This window comes from Salvia splendens, chromosome 8, assembly GCF_004379255.2.
Source record: "Salvia splendens isolate huo1 chromosome 8, SspV2, whole genome shotgun sequence".
NCBI lineage: Eukaryota > Viridiplantae > Streptophyta > Magnoliopsida > Lamiales > Lamiaceae > Salvia > Salvia splendens.
In genome coordinates this window covers 11,613,397-11,633,164 of record NC_056039.1, presented here as the reverse complement: position 1 = coordinate 11,633,164, position 19,768 = coordinate 11,613,397, and the positions used below count along the sequence as shown (strand labels likewise).

Here is a 19,768-nt window from a genome sequence, read left to right as displayed (position 1 = left end):
TAATAAAATAACATGATGATATCGTAATATATGACCTAACAATTTACGACCACTAATATTTGTGTAGCATGGTCTCACTCACGTAAGACGTGGCCCAATATTTGGATGCAGACACAATATTCATGACATTGTGACTATATTTCTTTATATGCATGCTCTAAAATGTATACTCGTGTACCCCATAAAAAATAATACACCTTTTATGATCCATTTTTTTGAGTTGGGATAAAGAGATTAAGATTCGTAATCTATCTTTCACTTTTAAAAAACAGAGTAATAATACTATAGAGTTATAACTCAATGCCCATTGTCTTTAAATATATTTTTATGATTTGCTTTTATATATATAGTTATATAGGAAAGGTAAATGGAAAAACACAGCCGTTTAAACTTACAAATTAGAATACCCATAAAATTAGCCCAAATTTTAATTATTGAGTATCTTAAATTTGGTGTTAATTTTAGCATTAGGCTCGTTTAGTATTATGGAACTGGAGCTGTGGAATTTAATCGGAGCATTCAATTCTAAATTTAATATTTGATATCGCAAAATATTTGGATTTGGAATTTAATTATAATACTAATTCTTCTTAGTTCTACCATTTAAATTTCATATCAAAAGTAAATAATTGAAACTCCAAATAATTATAAAATTGGACACTACATAATTTGTTCAAATTCAATTTCGATTCCATATAAATTATATAAATTTATACCGAACAAAAGAGTTGGAATTGAATTATAATACTCCCTCCGTCCACGAAAAGTAGGACACATTGTGAATGACACGAGTTTTAATGTGGAATTGGTAAAGTAAGAGTGGAGGGAAAAAAGTAAGAGATAAGTAGTGTTAGTGGAATTTGAGGTCCATATTATTAGTAAGAGAGAAGGGAAAAAAAGTAAGAGAGAAGTTGTTGAAAACTTTCCTTTTTTAAATGTGCTTTATTTTTTATGGACAACTAAAAATGGCAAATGTGATTTATTTTTCACGTACGGAGGGAGTACAATTCCGTAGAATTCTAATTTTAGCACGTACGGGACACACCCCCTATAAATGTAACGACATGAAAATTTGAGGTATATTCTATGTCATTAAAATGACGTTGTTTCATGTAATTATTTTTAAATCATAAAATATTAATCAGAAATTCTAACATTAAGGAATTGATAATTCATTTATTTACATGCCAATATCTCTTATTATTGGGTCTCTTTTCGACGTAAACTATTCCACGCGTGGGCTTAATTTATTAATTCTATGGCTTTTTAAACAATGCCGTTGATTTGTATGCACAGCCTAACACTGGGCTCAGAACTAGTGGGCTACTACCTGATTTCACTTTTGAGTTGCAAGTTGCAACATTCTGAATTTTCAGTTATACGTATAGTTATTTACTAGGTTTTTTTAAATTCTTTATTTTAAATCATTGGATCCTTTTTTGTTAATAATATTTCATTTCATCTATTGTTACTAGTTGAAGTACTAAATATAATTTCATTAGTTGTGGTGGCAACATATAATCCCTCTATCAAAATTTGTACTCCATATGTCCGTGATTAATAGAAGTACTGGTTTGCTATTTTGGTCTGTCCACCATTAGGAATTCGTGGACAGAGAGAGTGAATGTAAATACACTCATCATGCTAAATTAAATTAGCATCCACATCAATCTCTTATGAGGAAGAAGAGGGTTGAGTAGAAATTGTAATGTCTTAGTTTGTTACTCCACCCATCCGCAATTAATAGTCCCGATTGAGTTCGTCACGAATTTTAAGAAATACTATTATAAAAAAGTAAATGGAAAAACAAAGTAAATTTTTTTTCTACCGCGGACTAGTATATTTTATTTTTGTTTTTACACTTTCTTTTTCAAGTGTGGTTGAAACTCATGTGGCGCCAACTTTCTTGATAACGTTAACGGACAAAACTGAATTACGAATATGTGGCTCAGTGGCCTAAAATTGAAGTCATCATCCCAAAAAAAGGAGAAAAGAAAACAAACCCCAAAGCTCAACGGCATGGCTCTCTGCTTCCAAATTTCCCCTTCTTCAATTAAATCACAGTTGTTTTCCAATCCCAAATTCTACGCCAAAAAACCCTCCAATTTTTTCACAATTTGTTGCACCCACAGCGAAGGGGTTGAGAATGCAACCAGCAAACAGCAAAAGAAGCTATCCAAACAGTCCTCATGGGAAGCCGAGGACTCTGAAGCCAAAGATTATCTCTACAGACTTGGAGCTGAGGCCGACAACATGAACATCGCCGTCGGAGCTAGGGCTGGCATCATCGATGATCTCTTCACTGGCAATTTCCTCGGCAAAGACTGTAATCACTAATTATTTTCTGCGTATTTTATGAATATGTTGGATCAACATTTTTAAATTGGGAATTAGTTTCAACTGATTATCGTTCATCATTGCCTTGATATTTTACGTTATTGGTCTAATTTGCCAGCGGATATTGTGTTTGATTATCGGCAAAAGGCAACAAGGTCTTTCGAGTATCTTCAAGGCGATTATTACATCGCGCCTGCTTTCCTGGTAGATTACTGTGTTAATGTCTACTTTTCCGACTTCATCGTTTGATTCAGCTATTTTTCTCATCCATCTTCTATTTTTAACTTCCATATTGCAGGATAAAGTTGGTAAGGAAAATGAGATTTGGGGCAGCAAAAAGCATTTTGTAGCATAAGCATGTACAACGCGCTTTATCAGCGAATGCACGATACAGTGACCTAGAATTCACATTTCTAATTAGCATCTGTGTGTATGGTGGCATCAATGGAACTTGTTTCTAACCTTGAGAAATTTGTTTACAGTTTTTGGTTCATAGGCTAGTACTGCCTATATTTCTACTTAAATCAACGCTGTTCAAATTCTAAATCGATGTGTTTCTGATACCTTAATAGTTCTATTGTTGACTAACTTATTTAGAAAACTGACTTGACAGTTGGCATTGGTTAAGTCTATGAGTTTCGAATTTTTAAATCTGAGATCATGTCTTTGTGGTGGAAAGTATTTGTGGTAGCTTACGATTGAACATTATTGTTGTTCCTTTTGCAGTTGTCCACATGGCGAAGAACTTCATGGCTCATCAACTCAATGTCAGAGTTCCACTAATTTTAGGTCAGTATACTTTGTCATGCGTAAGTATAATGTCAATCACGAAAAAGCAAGTTACCATAGATATAGGATTAAATGCATAGCATAATAATAAAAAAAACTCTCCAAATGTTTCCATGTTGTTGATAACTTGTTATTTTGTCACATGGAAAGAAAACGATTTTCTCTATCGTTACTCATAACATTACAAAATTTCTTGTAATACTTTGGTTATCTTATATCTAGTCCTGGAAGCAAATCTATTTGCCCACAGTTTCACAATTCTACAATATCTAGATTTTGCATCAATTACATTTTGAATTCGTCTGCACAATCTTGACCAGGTTACTAACTGTAAAAAAGAAAATCATTGCTGTTATTGTTTGATTCCATCTGTGTAGAATACAATTATCTGAGAAAAATATTGAAATTTTTCTGTCAAAGGAATTTGGGGAGGGAAAGGACAAGGCAAAACTTTTCAAACTGAGCTTATTTTCCGTGCTTTGGGGGTCGAACCTATCATCATGTCTGCTGGGGAATTGGAATCTGAAAGAGCAGGTTAGTTTTTCTAGTGGTGTTTATTTTATAGCATCTGTTTTCATATTAAGTGATACTATTTGAGAAAAAGAGCTTTCTTGTGCTTTCTACAGGAGAACCAGGAAGATTGATACATGAACGGTACAGAACTGCTTCTCAAGTGGTCCAAAACCAAGTTAGCTACTCACTAAATTCACAGTCATGCATCTTCAAAGTTCTGAATTTTTTTTGGCCGCTCATATTATTTTCATTCTTCCAGCATGTAATTTGGTTTCTAACGAAGATGATATCTTTATTCTACCTGATTTTAATTGAAGATATATAGACTATAGTAACTGAAGAATGGAATAGAAAGTATTCAGAAATCTAAAGACAACAATAGATATTCATGGCTTATATGATATGTTATATTGTTATATATAGGAGTATCTATCTTATGTATTTTGGTAATTATGTATCTCGAAAATAGGGAGAGGATTCGTATTTCAGTGAATTTATATGTCGGAATACATTCTTCATTTCGAGGCAATGTAATAGTGACTTGGAAAAGCCTATCTGATCATTTCAAACTAGTTTTCTTTCCTATCCTTTTCAATTTGTCACTAAAGATAAAATTAATAAATGAAAATAGCTAACAGCTTCCCAAATCTAAACTCCTAAGGTGTAAGTGAGTTAGTTTGTCATGCCAGCTACTAGAAATGAAACTACAAAAACTTGATTCTTTGGTTCGTGAACCAATATTAATATTAGCACTGCTCAACTTCCAAGAACGTGAGCCATCAAGTTAAATATGCGGAATGCAACTTTTTGTTGACAAACTTTTTGAGTTGGTCTTTTTCGGAAATCTGCAACCGGGTAGTAAGTTAGCTTCTCATGTACCTTCAGTCAGCTGGCCTCTTATATAGGAGGTTGCTGGTCTCTACTATGTGGGGGTTGGTTTAAGGAGTTGGATAGGTGACTTTCATGATATATATTTATGTGGGGCTTAAAGTCATCACTTGCCAAAAAGGAATATTTTGTTGATATTTTCTTAAGTTGTGAGTTGATGATGAATTTATCAGGAACTGACATTTTCTTACCCACTGACACACCTTGGCACTGTGCCATTGAAGGTTTACATATATGATGCCCCAAAGCTATATTACATCTTAAGCCTTGAAAGTTATAATTGGAAAGAACAGAAAAAAGGACTTCATTCAGTTAGATAACTAACTGACCCATTATATCTCTCTTTACTCCTCATTGCTTTTTATATATTTTAAGAGTGAGCAATTAGTATTGATTTGTCCCAAAAATACAGGGGAAAATGAGCTGCTTGATGATTAATGATATTGATGCTGGCCTTGGTATATTTGGTGAGATGAATCCCTATTGAAACTCTTGATTATCTTCCACTCCTTCGAAAAATTCCTAACAGATCTCTTATGTACTTCAATATACTTTTCTTTCTGAAATTTGAGATCAAATAAGTTGAAACATTAACTTATATACATTTCAATTCCCACAACCAGGTAACACTCAAATGACAGTTAACAACCAAATTGTGGTTGGAAGTCTCATGAATATAGCAGATAATCCTACAAGAGTAAGTATTGGGCAAGGTTGGAGAGAGGCAGACATCACTCACAGGATTCCGATCATCGTCACAGGAAATGATTTTGCAAGAATTTATGCTCCATTGATCCGTGATGGAAGGATGGATAAGTTCTACTGGTAATAATTGATATGACATGTGATAATAAGGATATGATTTCATCTGTTTAAATATGCATGTAGCACTTCTTCCAGCACATTACGAGTAAATTATCCACTATATTGCACTAGATACCTCAACGGAAGCCTTCTTGAGTCCTCGGGGTCAAGTCCAGTTGGTGTAAAAGATCTTAATATGGTTTGGTAGTATTTTCCTGGATAAGGTTCACAGTGTAGGTTTCTACTCTCCTGACAACAGTTTGGAGTTGGATTCCTTCTGTACCACCCCTCTATGATTTACCTCATCCACATGTAGAACAGTAAAATACAGATATAAGCGGAAAAGTAAATAGACATAGTAGAGAAAGTAGTAGTGTATTTGGTGTATTTTATTACTCAACAGAGGCCACATATATATAGTACAAGAGACTAAGCTAGGCTATGTCACATCACCGATGTGGGACAGAATACTAATATTCTTAACACCACAAAACTCTAGGTTCTCTCAGGGATGGAATTCATCCTTTAATAAAGGTTTCTTGAGCTTAGGAACCCGACTATGTGATTCTTATTCAATCCTAGCATCCATATTCTTCAATTATAAATGTTTAAGAAAATTAACTGTTTGAGTAAATTTATTGGTTGTTACTTGTGTGTTTGTGAAACAAATATATGCAAAAAAACATAGTACTAGTAAATTTCTTTTTTTAGGTGAATATATTCAGAATAGGTTAGAAATTTCTAACCAATTATTATGTTCTTGCCAAGAATAATGTTCTTGCATTGATTCTTCTGTCTTAAAATGACCAAATCTAGATATATGCAAATTTTCTTGTTTCTTAGAATCAGTTTTGTTTTACAGGCAGCCTACAGAAGAAGATATTGTAAATATTGTTAGTAGAATGTACGAGAAGGATGGGATAACCAATGATGAGGTTGTCAGCATCGTGCAAGAATTTCCCAATCAAGGTGCCAATCCATTCACTTTTGTTTCCCATGTCTTGGTGTTTATATGGTTTATCAGTAAGTTCACCTTTTTGGTGGACCCCATTTTTTCCTCTGAAGTAAATTTGATTGGATACAAAGACCTAGCATGACTCTAAGCTAATTTTAGTCTAGATCTGATTCGTCTAGTTCATATTTAATCTTCATTCTATAGTAAGAGTTTCTCTAACAAGAAGTCCTAAAATTATATGGATTATCCCTTGGTATGTCTTTGTTGGGCAATTATCAATAAGCTGTAGCATTTTTAAAAAAAACTGCCAAGTAACATATACTATGTCCTTATAAAATATCATTGCTTTAGGTCCAACACATATAGTAATAATAAGCTATATATGTAATAAGATTCTAAAACAAACCTCTAAAAACATTCAGTATTCCAGACACCAGGCACAGAATAATGTGATGAATGACATAAGGTGATAGGTTATAAATTATCTATTCGTATACTGAGTTTTCGCTATTTTTTGTTTGTGTTTGACAGCACTGGACTTTTATGGTGCTCTTAGGTCAAGAACATATGACCGCTCAATCCTAGAGGTACCTACCATTCTATTGAAATGACTTTTGCTTTTCCTAATTATGTTCACAAAATAAGCTTTTTCTCTTGAAGATATTGTTGTGATCTTTTGTCAATTGTCAGCAAAGAATTATTTGAATTAACGAGATACATAATTGTGGCCGGGTCTATATAATCATATCATAGACTGGATAAGAGATAAACTGGAGATAGATGCCAATGTTTGGATAAAAAGTACATCGCATCAATAAAACTTTGTTAAGAAGATTACAACATAATATTAGCATATATTCATACTTCAATTTGTAAAGGCAATGCTAGTATTTTACTTTAATTTTATAAAAGCATCGGTAGTTGTTTCAGTTTTCTCATCTACATTTGATGAAAAGCAAGAGCTCTTTGGGACCAGATCATATTACTCGGCTTTAAAACCAATGAGAAGCTTACTTCCTCACTATGCAACTCTGTGGTGCCCTTTTTTCTTTTGTTCATGTTGGTTGCTCTAGTGTACTTATATGCTCTAATGTGTATGAACTCTCTGGATGGTTGAACTAAGGAATATATTTTTTCTTCTTTCGTTACTCCTTTTCATGCGCCAGTGGGTAAATGATGCCGGAGGTGCTGAAGATCTTGGTACCAGACTTCTGAAACAGAAAAGGGATGGAAAACTTCCAGTATTTACGCCTCCACAGGTATCACAATGAGTTTCGTCATTACTTTTATCATTTGCAATTTCTTTTCTTCCTGTGGATTGTCCAATCTTTGTGTATATCAGAATGCTAACCACTTACTTTTGGAATGTATATATTGGGATCTTAGAGTCAGCTTTTTGATAAAAAAAAAACATGAACTTAAGTTAAGGCTTATCGAACTTTGTGATGTTGAATTAGTACCATTAAGACTGCTAATGTAATTTCATTCAAATGATTTGAGATGTCAAGAATACTTTGAACTAATAATCATAACATTTGAGATGAAGATAAGGTTAGATGCAAGGTTTCGGTAATTAATCTTAAGAGGAGAATAATTTGAGGGATTTGAGCACTATATACTGCAGATTTTGTCAAAGTTCAGTAACTTACATGCTATTAGCCTTCACTTATAAAATGTTTTATTGATATTTCCAAAAGCACTTAGGTGAATATGTAACTCATTCATGGGAAAAGATCAGTGAAATGAGGTTGTTGGCAACATGATAAGCTACTAAAGAAGCCAATGTTACCATAAGTATCATATCATTGTGATACTTTCAATTGTTTTATCGCGTAGTAATCAGCATGTGCTTGCATGACTATAAATGCAGCAAACGCTGGAAGCATTACTTGAATCGGGATATGATCTCATTAAAGAGCAAAAGCTAATCATGGAAACCAAGCTTTCCAAGGAATACTTGAAGAACATGGATGATGAGCCAGTTTGATAACTCGCTCGTGTATCCGGTGCTATGCTTTTCGTATAATCCTTTCTTCTTACACCGTATATAACCTTCCTAGCTAAAATGTGACAGATGCTGAAATCTCGCATTCATCCCGGAAAAAGGAGAGAGAGAGAGAGAGAGATAGAACATCCATTGTGGAAATGAAAGTGCATGCAGTTTATCTTAATCGCCATAATATTCATGATTTTTCAACCATTCCTATTTCAATGGATATATGTATTTTTTTTATACGACTGAAGTTTATAACTTCAACAGTGAGACTCATTCAGATTATAAATTTTGTAACATCACCCATGAATTATCATTTGCTTCATGAAAGATGAAGGTCATTACATTTCGATGCATTCTTGAATATGCGAGTGAGAGTGTCACTAGTTCTATATATGTTCTCGAGAAATCAGTTCTACGTGGGCTGTGTAGCCGAAATGTTGGAAATAGAATTTGGGTGTCTCAAGGATGTTGAGAAGAGAATTATAGAGTCCCAACCTGTTGGAAAGAGGAGATATCATTTATAATGTAGAGTTCCAAGTAGTCTAGTATATCTTTTGCCCTATAAATAATAAATACCAATGTACATTGTATCCTCAAAATACAATCCAGTGAATAAACTTCTCTTTCAAACCCAATATTCGACTATTTAACATGCAATGCTTCGATCCTAGTATTTTTTTGATCCAAAAAATCAGAAAAACACCAAAAAAAATTTCGAACTCAGAATCTGTTTTTTCATCATCGTTCGATACATTTCCAGCCCTCCGACTAAAATCCAGCAATACACAGCTCCCTCTTTCCCAATTTCAAACCTGTAACCAAAGGCAAGATCAAGTGAGGTTCAAATGGCCAAAGCAATTGAATCAGTTTCAATAGGATTCAAACTAGATGGGAAGAACTTCCCTATCTGGTCCAAACTCATGCTCGTTGCTGTCGGCAGTCGAGATAAATTGGACCACCTCGAAGGAGAAACAATTCCTCCCAAACCCGGCGATCCCAAATTCAAAGAATGGCAGACGGCCGACAACACTGTTTTTTCGTGGCTCATCCAAAACATAGAGCCCCGACTTGTCTTGCAATTCGGCCAACACCAAACGGCCAAGGCTATGTGGAATAGCCTGATCACAACCTTCGGCGTTAGAGCAGATCCGGTTCAAATCTATGACCTTGAAATGAGGACCGGACCACCCATCGGAGGAGGATGGTGGCCAGCAGCCGAGAGCGAAGGCGAAGCGGCAGTGGCGGCGGAGATAGCGAAGGCACGATAGCGAAGGCACGATGTTGAAACTGCTAGCGGGGAACTGGCTCAGGTAAAGGGGGCCGGCACTATTCGAATTTCTCCATCTTTGACTCTATCAAATTGTATCTATGTCCCGTCTCTATGCCAGAAATTGATATCTGTCAGCCATGTAACAAAGGAACTTGATTGCACCCTTCTGATGCACCCTACATTTTGTGTTCTGCAGATATTCGGACGGGAGCGATTATTGGGCGTGGCACTGAAAGCCGTGAGTTATACTACGTGGATGAGATAACTCAACCGGGCAGGGTATTGTTGGCTCAAGGAACTTCAGAACGGGAAATAATGTTATGGCATAGGCGGTTCGGGCATCCATCTTTGGGTTATTTGAAAGTTTTATTTCCTAGTCTTATTTCGACTTCGGCATTTAATTGTGAGACTTGTGTTTTGACTAAGAGTCACATACAATCTTTTCCTTCTACTGATACTAGAGTTGAACCTATGTTTTCATTAATCCATTTTGATGTGTGAGGTTCGTCTCCTATTACTGGGGGACATGGGTTTCATTATATTGTCTTCTTTATTGATGATTGCACTAGAATGACATGGGTCTACTTTTTAAAAAATAACTCTGATGTTTTTTCTAAGTTTGTCGATTTCTATGCCATGATTCTTACCTTGTTCCAAACCAAGATCCAAATTCTTAGGTTAGATAACGGTGGGGAATTTGTGAACTCAAAAATGAAAGATTTTAGTGCTGAAAAGGGTTTATTCCAAAATATTTTTGGTTAGAAGTTGTAGCTACTTCCATTTATCTTCTCAATCGCCTTCCAACCTGCATCCTTAACATGAGGTCTCCCCTCCAAGCCTTGGCTTCCTTAACTACAGTTCCATATGCTCTATCTCTGAAACCCCGTGTTTTTGGATGTTTAGTGTTCGTACATATTCCCAAAAATGACCCTACTAAACTATCTCCGTGTGCCCTTAAATGTGTGTTTGTAGGTTATGGCATAAACCAGAAAGGATATCGATGTTACGACCCTAACAGCCGACAAGTCATTACCACAATGAATTGTCAATTCTTGGAAGATGAATTCTTTTATGGTTCCCAACTTACACGTCATGGGGAGGAATATACAATTGACTTCCTAAGTTGGTCACCTATGCCATACACAACGGATCCCATTGAGAATCTAACTGAGCCAACCAATCCTGCCCCTGAGCAAGCCTTGGAAGCTATACAACCTATGGAGCCCAGTGACCCGCTAATAACTCGTCCGACACCTGAGGTAAATAATACTGCAATAGAAATTCTTGTTATTACTGGAAACTCTCCTGATTGCTTCCCAGTAGATGGAGATACTGAATAATACATTCTACCACCACGGAGTAATCGAGGTATCCCGCCCAAAAGATATTCCCTGGAAAGGGGAGGCAAAGCAAGATATTCAGTAGGGAATATAGTCAGGGCAAACTTGACAAAAATGGCTAGGGCTTTTGAAGAAGCGCTATATGAGGAAGAGGAGATTCCCCAATCAGTCGAAGAAGCCATGAAGACTAAAAAATGGAGAGAAGCGATGCAAATAAAATTGAAAGCACTGGCAAGGAACCATACTTGGGAAAAATGTCTACTCCCTGAAGGGAAACGTGCAGATGGGTATTCCCAATCAAACGAAGACCAGATGGATCCATTGAAAGGTACCAAGCTCGACTTGTTGTAAAATGATACACTTAGACCTATGGAGTAGATTATTCAGAGACGTTTTTCCTGGTAGCCAAAATGAATACAGTTTGAGTATTACTCTCGGTTGTAGCAAACAAAGATTGACCTTTACATCAATTCGACGTTACAAATGTCTTTCTACATGGAGAGTTTAAAGAAAGAAGTCTATATGGAGACCCCCCGGGTTTCGAAGGAGATTTCAAAGAAGGTGAAGTATGTCGACTGAAGAAGGCACTATACGGACTGAAACAATCTCCAAGAGCATGGTTTAGTAGATTCGGTGAGGCGATGAAGAAATATGATTATCAACAGAGCAACGCAGATCACACATTGTTCCAAAAAAGGAAAGGAGATAAGATTACTTTTGCCTATTAATCTATGTTGACGATATGGTCATAACAGGAAATGAAGAGAAGATTGGTCAACTCAAGAAGAACCTGGCAACCGAATTTGAGATGAAGGATCTAGGAGCGCTAAAATACTTTCTTGGAGTAGAAGTATTAAGATCAAGGAAATGGATCTTCATCAACCGGAGAAAATATATTCTTGATTTATTGGGTGAAATAGGAATGATGGATTATAAACCAGCATAAACACCTATCATCGTCAAACATGGCTTACAAATTGAAGAAGGTGCCCAACTGACAGATCGGGAAAGGTTCAAAAGGCTTGTTGGGAAGCTAATCTTCTTATCTCATACTAGACCTGATATTGCATACGCAGTCACTATAGTAAGTCAGTTTATACATCAACCTCAACACAAGCATCTTGAAGCAGCACTAAGGATTGTGAGTAGGCCTGTCAAATCGGGTATCCGCGGATACCCGATCTGAAAATTTCGGGTACCCGATCCCGAATTTCCAAAAATCTAATATCCGATACCCGATTCGAAAATGATTTCGGGTATCCAGTCCCGATGATGGAATTTTTTAATATTTTTTTATTATTTTTTAAAGAAAATTAACTACAAAATTTTAGAAATACAAACTTATAGTTCGAATTTGATACATGCTTGAAGTAGTTCGAGTTTAAAATAAAAAAACTACTACAAATTATTATAAATAAAACTTAAGAGTGAAGGATTTCGGGAGTACATTTGAATTTTTGTAAATAATAAAATAAATACATAATTTATTAAATTTAAAATAAATAAATAAAAATTGGGTAATTCGGGTAATTTGGATATACCCGATCGGGTATCGGGTTACCCAATACCCAATGATCCAAAAATCCTATACCCGAACCTGATCCTGAAACCCGAAAAATCGGGTTTTGGGTATCCAATTACATGATATTTCGGTTTCGAATATTATGTATCCAATTCCCGATATCCATTTTGACAAGCCTAATTGTGAGGTATCTGAAAGGAACATTTGATCATGGGATCATGTTAAAAAAGAATGATCATTTAGAAATCCATGGGTACACAGATGCAGACTGGGCAGGGAATCTCATTGATAGAAGATCGACTTCTGGCTACTTTACATTTGTTGGCGGAACTTGGTCACCTAGAAGAGTAAGAAACAGAAAGTTGTGGCACTCTCAAGTGTAGAAGCAGAATTCTGAGGAATTAGGAATGGATTGACCGAAATATTGTGGCTAAGAAGACTAATGGAAGAATTAGCATTGTTGCCACATAAAACATGTCAAACTCTTCTGCGATAACAAGGCTACCATCAGTATATTAGAAAATCCAGTTCAATATGATCAAACAAAATACGTTGAAGTAGACAGACACTTCATCAAGGAAAAAATTGAGGCATGAATTGTTGAATTTCCATTTGTTCGATCCAAAGATCAACTCGCAGACATATTGACAAAGACTGTTGGTGCAAAAGATTCTTAAGTTGCATTTGGCAAGTTAAGTATCGGAAATCTCATTACTTAACTTGAGGAGAAGTGTTGGAAATAGAATTTTGATGGGTCAAGGATGTTGGGAAGAGAATTATGGAGTCTCAACCTGTTGAAAAGAGGAGATAACATTTATAATGTAGAGTTCGAAGTAGTCTAGTCCCTAGATACATTTATATCTTTTGCCCTATAAATACCAATGTACATTGTATCCTCAAAATACAATTCAGTGAATAAACTTCTCTTTCAAACCCAATATTCGAATACTCAACACGAAATTGCTAAAAGAATCAAATATGAGTCTTGATCAAGTGATGGAGACTAAGTTGATTTGAGATTGATTTTATTATATGAGTTGCAAAATACAAATTAAAATAAGATATGGAGACTAAGTTGACTCTATCAAACTTAATAATTAAGATATCATAAAATTAAAATTGATGCAATTCACCAAATCCAACAACATTGAAGTTGAAAAGCAGGAATTGGGAGAAGTGCAATGTAGACATGCCCACCGGTTCCGGTTCCGGCGGTTAACCGCCGAACCGGAACCGGCGGTTCCGGAACCGGAACCGGAACCGGCGCAATATTCCCGAACCGGAACCGGCGCAATTCGGTTCGCGGTCCGGTTCAGGTTCAAGATATTTCGAACCGGAACCGTCACCGAACCGGCGGTTCGGGACGGTTCGGAACCGGCGGTTAACCGTGGAACCGCCGGTTCCGGCGCTTAAATCGAGGCAGGGGGATGAGGGCCGGTGGTGATCTTCAAAAACGGTTGAAACCGCCGGTTTTTCGGCGGTTAACCGGCGGTTAACCGGAAAAACCGGCGGTTAACCGCCGGTTTAGTGACTTTCGAGGCGGCGCGGAGCACGAGGCGACAATGGAGCAGCTTTTGCAGACGGTTCGTTGACCGAACCGGCGGTTTTATTTCGGAAACCGGCGGTTTTGGCCCGGAAACCGGCGGTTCCGCCGGTTCCGGCGGTTTTCCGCCAAAACCGCCGGTTTTGTGAAAATTCAAATTTTTTTTTTTTTTTAAATTTCAAATTCGAATTCTTCCATTTTCCCCCTCATTTTTTTCTATAAATACCCCCCTCTATCCTCATTTACATTCACCCCACTCTTGTGTTAATAAGAGTTTCTCTCTTCAATCTCTCAATTCTCTCTCTTTGTCTCCAATTTCTCATTTGTGCTATTGTGCTTCCATTTAATTACGCAATTGCTACTCTTATTACGCATTGTTATACACTTATACAGTTATACTTGTTCCCGTAGTTCTATAAGTTGTCTTTCTTTCTCAATTACTAAAACAAAAAAAAATATATTATTCCATATTTCTACATTTCTACATACCATTCCAATATGTCTTCATCCCGAGAAGGTCGTGTTGATAAGGGAAAGGGAAAGGCCAAGAGGCCATCTCGGAGATCCGTTATTGATGAAATTTCTCAAATGAACATGGATGAGTGGCAGGTTAATATTTATTATCTACTAATTTCATTAATTTTGAATTACATTTCATTATTGTTCATAATTTTATTTTGTATTTACAATACAAATATTATTTTGTAGGCTCGAGAAGAGCAAGATGTGGCACATGCTATTTCTCTCTCTCGCTCTCAATACCAAGGCGATGCTTATGTTGGTACCGGTAGTGGTGCTCCCGGTCGCGGTGCCTATTCCCAACAAAGTCCAACCCCCGTGAATGTTGATGAAGACGATGATGATGATGATGATGACGACGAGGAGGAGGGGGAGGAGGTAGAAGAGGTTCAAGAAATGCCACCCCCACCACCACCAAGGAGTCGGCGTGGTCGTGGTGGTCGTGGACGTGGACAACCTCCTCAACCTCCTAGACCAGCTGAAAGGTCTTTAACCTCAAACATCTTCGTGAAACATTTCAAGAGGGTACAAGATAGTAACGATCCAAACACTTATAATGTGTATTGCAACTATTGCGAAAACGTATACACATTCCGAAAGGGTGGAGGGTACGGTACATTTACCCGTCACCTGGAGAAAGCGCATCCGGTCGAGTTTGGTATCGCTCCAACCCAAACTCAACTCAACTTTCAACATGGAGTCGGAAGTGGGACGACGGGTTCATCCCAAACATCAGGTATGTGTAGCAATACTCTTTTGAAATATGATCACAAAAATGCTCTTAATGTGATGTCTAGATTTGCCGTTATGAAACATTTTCCATTCAATGCTTTTGATAACGATGCTTTTGAGTCGAGTATGCGGCAAGTATATAATGCCGCTGCAAGAAAATTGAGTCGAACTTCAATGACGCGAGCCGTTGTTCGACAATGCATGGAAAAGAAGGCGCAATTAGGTACGTTTATTATTAACTTAGGGCATAAAGTTTCTATTTGTTCTGATGTGTGGACTGATTGTTTTTGTAAAAATTCGTATATGGGCATCACGGTGCATTTCGTTGATCACAGTTGGACTTTAAACAAACGTTTGATTGCATTTCGGGAATTTCCCGCACCACACACTGCACAAGCAATTGCTCAATTGATCATTCAAGTTTTGAATGAATTTCAATTGATCAATAAAATTTTTTCTATTGGTTTTGACAATGCTAGCGCTAACACTGCTAGCATAGATGATTTAATCAGTGCATGTTCTCCTGTTATTGATGGTAAATATTTCCATGTGCGATGTATTGCCCATATTTTGAATTTGTGTGTTCAAGATGCCATCGATTTGTGGCAAAAGTATGTTGATCCTATTAGAACTGCTGTGAAGTTGATTCATAACAAAGCTCCTATTGGTAGAGCTTGGAAGAGATATTGTCATGGTAAGCAATGCAGGTACACCAACTTTCGTTTGGATGTTTCAACTCGGTGGAACTCGACATATGATATGTTGGAGTCGACTTTGAACCACATTGAGTATTTATGTGATTTTTTTAGAAGTTGTCCTCATGTTCCTTCTGATTTGATTTTGATACCCGCTTGTTGGGACCACAGCATGGATTTATTTCGATTATTCCGCGCTTTCAAAAATGCCACTGTTGAGTTATCCGGTGTTTATTATCCTACTTCTGTGCGCGTTTTGGAGCATTGCATGTATGTGGCAATTGGTTTTAAAACTTGTGTGAAAAATACTCAATTCGTTGAGTTGAAGGCTATTTTGTTTTACATGGTTGAAAAATGGTTAAAATATTTTTCACGTATTCCAAATGTGTTTTTGATTGCAAAATGCTTGGATCCAAAGTGGAAGTTGCATGGTGTTTATAAAATTTTAGACATGTACTATGGTTGTTTGCACGCTTTGGATTTTTCTCAACTCCGCGAAATGGGCTTGACAAGAGGAGAATGCTTCGAACTAAGTATTCCGGATGTTGATGAAATCAAACATAGGTTAGATAGTGCACTTCGTTCTCTCTACGCGGAATATGAAATGCGGTATAACACCGCTCACCAGGTACGTGCTCCTCCTAGTCCTTCTACATTTGATTTTGGTGGAGGGGATTTTTCCAATGTCATGATCGATCCCGACGTAGTATCACAATTGCAAGATCTATACGGTACTACAACCAATAGGACTAGAGCGACTAGTGAATTAGATATATATTTGGAATCGCGCTCTATTTTTCAAGATGCAGGTCCTCCTACTCAACAAATTGACGTCCTTAATTGGTGGGGAACACATGACAAAGAGTTTCCGATACTCTCCATCATGGCTAAGGAGATATTCGCCGTTCCCGCTTCCACCGTCGCCGTTGAACAAGCTTTTAGTGTCGGCGGTTGTGTCCTAGACGACAAAAGGAGCAATCTCTCCGCCAAGAACATGGAAGCCACTATGTTACTTGACGATTGGGCAAAGGCGGACATGAGAGCACAAGAGCCGGATTTCGACTTCCGTGTAGAGAGTGATGGTGAAGAATTTTCTTCCGATGGCGATGACGAGGTCAGAAGCGATAGCACTCAACATTAGCAATGAGTCGACGGGGGCGGTGAACGGCGAGCACTGCCGACCAAAAAGGTAAGCAAGGTAAGAGAACTACGTGGGCTTTGATTCCTCAATAAAATTGTGGATACGTAGGCACCTCAACTTAAATTTGAAAAGTTTAACTTCGAAAGTTTAAGTTGAGCTCAAGCCCTTTTCAATTTTTTTTTTTTTCCCCCTATTTCATAGATCATTCAGGATGCGGCTATGTTGTACTTGAAGATCATTAAAATATATTCCCCATTTGATAAATATCAAATGCGGAATATATTTTAATGATCTTCAAGTACAACTTAGCCGCATCCTGAATGATCTATGAAATCTTACCTTGGAATCAACCTTTTTTTCTTGCAAAATGTTGCCCATTTTCTAAGCAAACACATATCAGCACGCTATATACACATTGCTGCATTTCTAATAGGGGCAATTTGATCTTCCAAAGCAATCAATGCATCTCGAACACACATAGTCAGAACATTATTCAAGCATCTAGCATGGAAAAAATCAGAACAAACTATCTATTAGTACTAATTTTTTCCATGCTAGATGCTTGAATAATATTCTGACTATGTGTGTTCGAGATGCATTGATTGCTTTGGAAGATCAAATTGCCCCTATTAGAAATGTAGCAATGTGTATATAGCGTGTTGATATGTGTTTGCTTAGAAAATGGGCAACATTTTGCAAGAAAAAAGGGTTGATCCCAAGGTAAGAGAACTACGTGGGCTTTGATTCCTCAATAAAATTGTGGATACGTAGGCAACTCAACTTAAATTTGAAAAGTTTAACTTTGAAAGTTTAAGTTGATCTCAAGCCCTTTTCAATTTTTCCTTTTTCCCCCCCATTTCATTTTTTTTTAAATTTACCTTCCGAGTCCGACGAGGCGACGAGCCGACGCCCGACGACACTTGTAAATTATATTACATTGTTGTATGTTGTTGTATTGTATACTTATGTATTGTAAATTGTAATGTATCGTTGTCCGTTACAACTCAAAATCAATAAAATTTATTTCATTTTCTCCTTATTCGTCTTATTTGTGCTTGAATTATGCATTGTCTTGTTCCGATTTGTTGTATAAAGCCAAATTTCAAATTTTAAAAAAAAAAAAAAATAAAAATAATTGAACCGGCGAAACCGCCGGTTCAAAAACCGGAACCGCCAAAACCGCCGGAAAATCGGCGGTTCCGAACCGGAACCGGAACCGCCCGGTTTTCGAACCGGAACCGGAACCGTGAAATAGCCTCACGGTCCGGTTCCGGTTCCGCTTCCGCCAAAACCGGAACCGGCGGTTCCGAACCGGAACCGCCGGTTTTCGAACCGTGGGCATCTCTAGTGCAATGTTTTGTTTGGAAAGAGGAAAACCGGCCGAAGATCCGAAGAGTGTTGTCTGAAAACACACTTGTCCTGAAGTCAAAAATAGAGGCCAACCAAAGTCAAAATAATAGTATCATCCAAGTTATGGGTTTAAAACTTCAAAATTTAAATGGAAGATGTGAGACTGAGACGAGACACACATGGAAAACGTGTCCAAATCTGATTTTATTTCATTTAATATTATTACTCAATAAAATAAATTAAAAAGAAACAAGGCACCGTTATAAATATAAAAGCAATCCTCGTGTGTCTTAGAAACAGGAGACTCTCAACAAGTGTGTTGGTTTATGCATCTACACATACCTAAATATTTTACTATATAAATATATCATCAATTTTGACAGCCAAGAGCGGCGGACGGCGATGGAATGGTGGCGGAGAGTTTGGTGCGCTGTTTCTTCTCGTCTCAGACCTCATAAAACTGGTTTGTCATCACTTTTCTTTTTTCTTCATAATCATGTCTCTTAACTCACGGATTTCAGAGGAAAATAAAATTTTTAATTTAATTTATGTAATTTAATTAATATTGCAGGCAGAGGACTTGTGAAACTACACGACGATATTCAAACATGTGGATACGAGGATGTACAGATTATGTGGGAAATGTTGAGGGCGACGGAATTACAACATAGTAGTAAGAAAAAAGGTGTGGGCGGTTTTGTACAAACAAAGTCTTTATCTAAGCACCACAATAAATGTATATAAGAGGATATTATAGTTATGTTAATGGTAATATATGGAGGATTGTTAATGTTAATATATGAAGGATTGGCAATTTGGCATCATCAATTACCACATGCCTACATATATCTATCAATATGTTTTTATATCCCCTTGAGCTTGCATAGTGGATGCTCAAAAAAGTTATCTTTGTTTACCAATGATCAATGGCAAGAGTGCTTTTGATGTATTATTAGGAGTACTCCCTCCCTCCGTTCGTCATTAGGAGTCTCGGTTTACCATTTTAGTTCGTTTACTATTAGGAGTTCCAGTTCACTTAAAATGAGACTTCTAATAATGAATGGAGGGTTTATAATTTATGGGTATATAACTATGGTTACCGACAAACAATGAAATTAGCAAATGACTTTTTTGTTTGTAAATATTAGAAATCCGATGGTAATTAAATTTGTCAACATACTTCTGACAAAAAGCATGGGTCGCAAAATATTTTGTTGGTAAATTTTAACAAATGAACAGTTGAATGTCTTGCGTAAATCGTTATTAGCGTGTTTATTGACATATATGTTCGTCGGGGTGCGTTAAAATACTACCTTTTCTTAAATTGTTAATTTGCTAACTCATTAACGTAGTGTATTAAAAATGTCAACACGA

General features: G+C 36.8%; 1 protein-coding gene across 2 annotated transcripts; it reads left to right on the top strand.

Moving 5' to 3' along the window:
• Positions 1–1,987: 1,987 nt before the first annotated feature.
• Positions 1,988–8,592, top strand: LOC121743318 (ribulose bisphosphate carboxylase/oxygenase activase, chloroplastic-like). 2 transcript variants are annotated; one of them, XM_042136589.1, is made up of 12 exons: positions 1,988–2,326; positions 2,456–2,541; positions 2,636–2,645; positions 3,064–3,126; positions 3,547–3,660; positions 3,753–3,814; positions 4,940–4,994; positions 5,151–5,352; positions 6,194–6,300; positions 6,818–6,873; positions 7,453–7,545; positions 8,361–8,592. In XM_042136589.1, exons 1-12 carry the CDS (start codon positions 2,020–2,022, stop codon positions 8,433–8,435), a joined length of 1,230 nt encoding a protein of 409 aa, XP_041992523.1. In that variant the 5' UTR covers positions 1,988–2,019; the 3' UTR covers positions 8,436–8,592. The 2 variants fall into 2 exon arrangements, with proteins under 2 accessions (XP_041992523.1, XP_041992522.1); XM_042136588.1 differs by having other exon boundaries at positions 8,157–8,592.
• The last annotated feature ends 11,176 nt before the right edge of the window (positions 8,593–19,768 follow it).

Coding starts and splice junctions, on each gene's coding strand:
- LOC121743318 (XM_042136588.1), top strand. CDS start 2,020: ATGGCTCTCTGCTTCCAAATTTCCCCTTCTTCAATTAAATCACAGTTG. Junction 3,127..3,546: donor CAGAGTTCCACTAATTTTAG/GTCAGTATACTT, acceptor TTTCTGTCAAAG/GAATTTGGGGAGGGAAAGGA. Junction 6,301..6,817: donor GCAAGAATTTCCCAATCAAG/GTGCCAATCCAT, acceptor TGTGTTTGACAG/CACTGGACTTTTATGGTGCT.